Below are 4,810 nucleotides of genomic sequence, written 5' to 3' on the forward strand. Positions count from 1 at the left end.
TGTTTCCCCAGAACATACTGTGAAAGACTGGGGGGTTATTTTTACTAGATGACTTAGATGTGTAGGAGGGAGAAGACACTTTAATGTATATTCTTCCAAAGCTCTAGGGGGGAGGGGGAAAAGACATCTTAAATGCACTTTAGTCTATGGTTCCTGGATTTCACTGGTAATGTTCACTCTACTGACACTATCATGAGCTTTATCATGCTTTTTTTATCTTCAATATAAGCACAAGCACAGAGACTGAGTTCCAGAAAGTTTTTCCCAGTCCTTTCAAAGCAAACCTATTTTTCTTTCTCCTTTTGCAGAGTAGGAACAGGTCCTGAAATGACATCTGTGTAACACTGCACCTTGAGGTTTCAAAAAGATTCTTACTCTGATGCATTGTACAGCTACCTCACAAAAAACAGTCTGTAAGGGTATTTAACAGAAAAGCCTGGTGAGGCCACAAGGTCAATTAAGTACACACAACTTTCCCTGCTTCCTGCTTCCAAGTTCTTTACTATTGTTCTGCAGCTTACATGCATATAGTAGAAAATAATTTTGAAATCCTTACATGTTTATTTTCTTCTGAGATGGTTCATAAAATATTGCTACATAAAATAATTCTAGTAAACATAAAAAACAAGTTGGACTTTATTTTCCTCAAGCCTTTTTAAAAGGAAAAAAACCACTCCAACGTATCAAAACAACTGATACTGAAGTGTGTGTAGAAATTAATGTTCTTAATTTCTAACACAAGAACACCACCCTTTTTAAATTACTAAAGCCACTACCTCTTTACAGTGAACTGGAACATCTATATAATAAAACAACTTCACAGAGAAAAGACACTTCAGTGGCCCGTCTGCTAATGCAGCAGGTTGGCAACACTTGGTAGCTGCTGCTGTCTGCTGGTAGCTACCTGTGGCAATGCAGAGGCCCAGCCTGACCAAGACTGATGACCCCCAGCATGGGTTCTCAGCATGAAGCTCTGGCTGGGTGAGGATTCAGTGCAGCTCTTCTCTCTGGCTGCAGCAGGGCGGAAGAGAGGACGGCCAGCGTAGGATGCTGCGTGTACCCACCTCTATGTTCTGCCTTCCACAAAGCCCTTTCTGGGGGCTCCTTCCTCATTCTTTGGATCCTTCCTTGCAGTTCACAAGTAGGGCTCAACGAGCATGCAGCTGTCAGTCAGATTCTGACTTCTCATTAGACTTCAAGGACTTACGCTTCTTCTTTTTTTTCTTCTTCTTCTCTTTCTTTTTCTTTTCCTTCTTTCGCTTTTTTTTCTTGTGTTTATCTCTACATTCTGAGGAAGAGGAGCTGCTGCCATCTTCATCATCACTGTCATCGCTGCTATCATCATCTGAGGTAGAGTCCTCCAGGAGCTGCTTCAGCTGCTGTATCCTGAGTTTAAATAAAAGGTGAATAAGAATCCTTTCTAGCTCTCCTCTGTTTCCTTCCCAGGGGAACACCTCCACCCCTTCGTGCCTACCAAAAGACACTTTGATGCACCAAATTTTAGAAAACAGTGAAGTCAGGGAAAGAAAAAAAGAAATCAGACTTTTTTTAGGCCTAAACTCAAGTACCTAAACATGGCATAAATGAGTATGACTCCTCTTTAAAGTTTCTTTTGGGAAAATTTAGAGAAGCTAATAGAATTAGAAAAGTAGCAAGTACTAGGGAGTGATGATTGAGAAAGCAGAAATACTTCAGTCTGCCAACAAAAAAATGTTCTGGGTTGGTAAAGGAGCTTGTATCAAAATATAAGATCAGTATTGTGTTATCAAAATGAAAATCAAACTGAAAATAGTTTACTGCAGAGACACACTTACCTCATTTCCTTTTCATGACGTTTATTTTCCCTTATTATATCATACATTGGATCTTCATGGGCCTTTTAAAGTGGAAAACAGAAAATCCAGTATTGGTAAAGAAAAGTATCACTGACCATTGTACTCCCTAAAACAATAAACCAAAGCAACCCGCTGCAAGAGGCTTTCTGTCAAGAGATGAAAGACACTGAGTGAGCTCTTAATTCACAAGTATATTCTCAGATTTAACAGCAATCTGAATTTTATTGTGTTTTTACTTTAGGAAAAGCTAATACTAACCAGCTAGTCATAGATGGAATATCAAAGTTCAAAATAACGAGCTCTGCCCTTAGGGAACACTTGAAGTGTTCTTAAATTTAAGTGTTCTTCATCTAAGCTGTGCCCCTAAAGACATTTTGAAAACATGGACCCAAACAGACAGGAATCCAGGAGTAAGAAGCATGAGACAACCAGATAATGAAGCTGGAGTTGTCCCAGCACACTATGCACTACCATTACTGGGTTTTAAATTGGTTATTTTTATATCAAAGAGGCACTGCAGCAAAGGCTAGTTGTGAAGGAAGGTGGCAAATAAACTCTGCAGACATTCAGGCCATGCAGAAATGCAGCAAAAAGATGGGGCAATCATTTCTGTTGGAGGATTAAGCAATCAAGTTTAACAGAGATGTCAGATGCTGACCAGAGGTGGCAATTCAAACGTAGATTTTGAGGAGATTCTCAGCATCTATATTTTACTAGAGACAGAGGAAAAATCCTTCATAAAGCATCACCTAACAGGCTTCTCTTCACTTGCAAGATCATGCATCGTCAGCACTCAAAACCACAAGCAATAATACCACAGTATTTGTACTCACTACTCTAAATTGTTCCAATTTCTGATTGCCTTTAATGAAGAATGGGCACTCCTTATCCCCTGTTCTGTGTCCGTAGCGTTTGCACCTCCAACCTGCAGGAAAAAGCACCAGGAGTGAACTGCACCTCTGAGCTGGAGCAGAAGAGAAAAAGAAACAATGTATTTGCTAAAAATATCCTCAATTTGTTGGAACAAATAGAGGGATACAAGTGTTGTGTTGACAAATGTAACACCCATAAAAGGCAAGGCCATTACAGCCTTCAGGACACTGGCTGCTTTTACATCCTGATGCCATTCTACCTGGACCTTGTCACCTGGCCACCAGACATGCCACCCTCCTCCTGAGTAAACAGACAGCTACAGGGAAGTCCAGCCACATCTGGGATCTCCCCAGCCTTACACTGCATGACTTTGACTTCTTTTCCCAAAGGCATCCAAAGCCCTTTCGTGGGGGCGTGCGCCAGGAATTCTCGTGCGCTTTCGTTGCCCGGTACATCAGGGATGCAGTCTTCTGGTTTGGTTTCATTCTCCTACAAAGAAAGGTAAGGACAATCAAAATCACTTTTATTTTTAACTTTGTGAACATTACTACCCCAAGTGCACAGGACTTCACTGAATATGGAACCTATTTCACCTCTAGCATTTCTTTTCCTTGTAACACAACGGATCCAAAGGTCCGGACCCTTTTAACAGCATTAAGTCATTTTCTTTCCCTCACCCTTGAATTTTCCACTCTGAACTTTACTGCCTTACTAATTCCAGTCCTTCCTGTTTATTTCAGTACTTTATTTAAATAAGAAATACAAATTACAACTTAACAGACAAGTAGAGACTTCTTAGAGATAATGATTAAAACCAGCCTTTACCCTTAACAGACAAGTAGAGACTTCTTTTTCCTCTTCCTGCTAACAAGAGATAATGATTAAAACCAGCCTTTACAACACAGAGCAGTATTTTTTAAGATTATGGCTTAAGTACACAAATTTGGCCAAAGCAATTATCAGTATGAAAGGAAAAAAAATTTTACACAAATATTTGAGCAATGGAGAATAATCCTGAAAAGGTGTCATTCAAAGTGAAAATCTGCTACACCATGAACCACTCCCCTCTGTCCACACTGTTAAATATTGCGTTGGGTGCTTGCTCAGAGGTGATGGAAGAACTGGCATCAACCTGTCTGATTCTGGGCATTTCACTCTCCATCCACCAAGTCAAAGAGGCTGGCTTGCAACCAAGGAGCTCTGAGCATTCCCCTGGGAGCACCAACTTCTCTCTGTACTTCACATACGTAATGCAGAAACTCAAACAGCCAAAAGACAGGCTGTATGAAAATCCCTTGTAGTGCTAAAAACTTACTGCAGTATGTTTACCCACCTTGATTAGCCCTGGGGGAGGTTTCTCATAGCTGAAATGAAATAGAAATATTGTTACTCTGCAGCTAAGCACAGACAATAAATTGAGAAAATACAGTATTTCAGTGGCATAGGGTTAAAACTCCCATCCCACATTTCCCCTTAAATCGCAGGGGTGGGCTTTGCCCACCAAACCTAGAATGTTACTAGAATAATTTCACCTTCTCTCTGTGTGTTAAACCTTAAGACAGAAACTTCCTGACCAAAGCACCATCTTTCCTGCAGTGTTTCTCTGGAGTAGACAAAAAATACAGTAAAATCCAAACAGCAAGCAGGTGCCACTTAGAGCACAGCTACTGAGAACATGCACACCATTTTCCAACCCAAAGCATTCTATGATCAGGAGTTAAATGGCAAAACACTATGAAATGGTCTAAGAAATAACTGTTGGAGTGCTGTTTAGTGCATCTCATAACAGATTTTTAATCCCACATGTTCTTGTGAACTTTCTGATCTTTTTATTCCATTTCAGTGAAGTAGCATAAACCTTTTACAGCACCACAGGCTACTGATGGAGTCATTAGGCAGACCTTAAGCATTTTCCTTTTTTTCTCCCATTTTTTTCCCAAACCCACTCTCGTGACAATTGGCCTAACAACTTCTGCTTCAACGCTGCGACCCCCAGACTTCCAGGAGCCTGGAAGAGTCCCATTTTCCCCAACAAATCGCTTCTACGGAGTCGCGGGGCGGTTCTGCAGCGGGCCCCGGAGCCCGGCGAGGACCGCAGCGCT

General features: G+C 41.0%; 1 protein-coding gene across 1 annotated transcript; it reads right to left on the bottom strand.

The window, feature by feature from the left end:
* Positions 1–1,166: 1,166 nt before the first annotated feature.
* On the bottom strand, positions 1,167–4,072 carry RP9 (retinitis pigmentosa 9 (autosomal dominant); the record flags this gene model as incomplete). The annotated part of the gene is made up of 5 exons (XM_008945212.1): positions 1,167–1,386; positions 1,815–1,876; positions 2,669–2,760; positions 3,068–3,197; positions 4,042–4,072. Coding segments are annotated over 5 exons (535 nt in total), but the record flags the coding sequence as incomplete, so codon positions are not given.
* Between the last annotated feature and the right edge of the window lie 738 nt (positions 4,073–4,810).

Source organism: Merops nubicus, unplaced genomic scaffold (genome assembly GCF_000691845.1).
Source record: "Merops nubicus isolate BGI_N331 unplaced genomic scaffold, ASM69184v1 scaffold18068, whole genome shotgun sequence".
NCBI classification, from domain to species: Eukaryota; Metazoa; Chordata; class Aves; order Coraciiformes; family Meropidae; genus Merops; species Merops nubicus.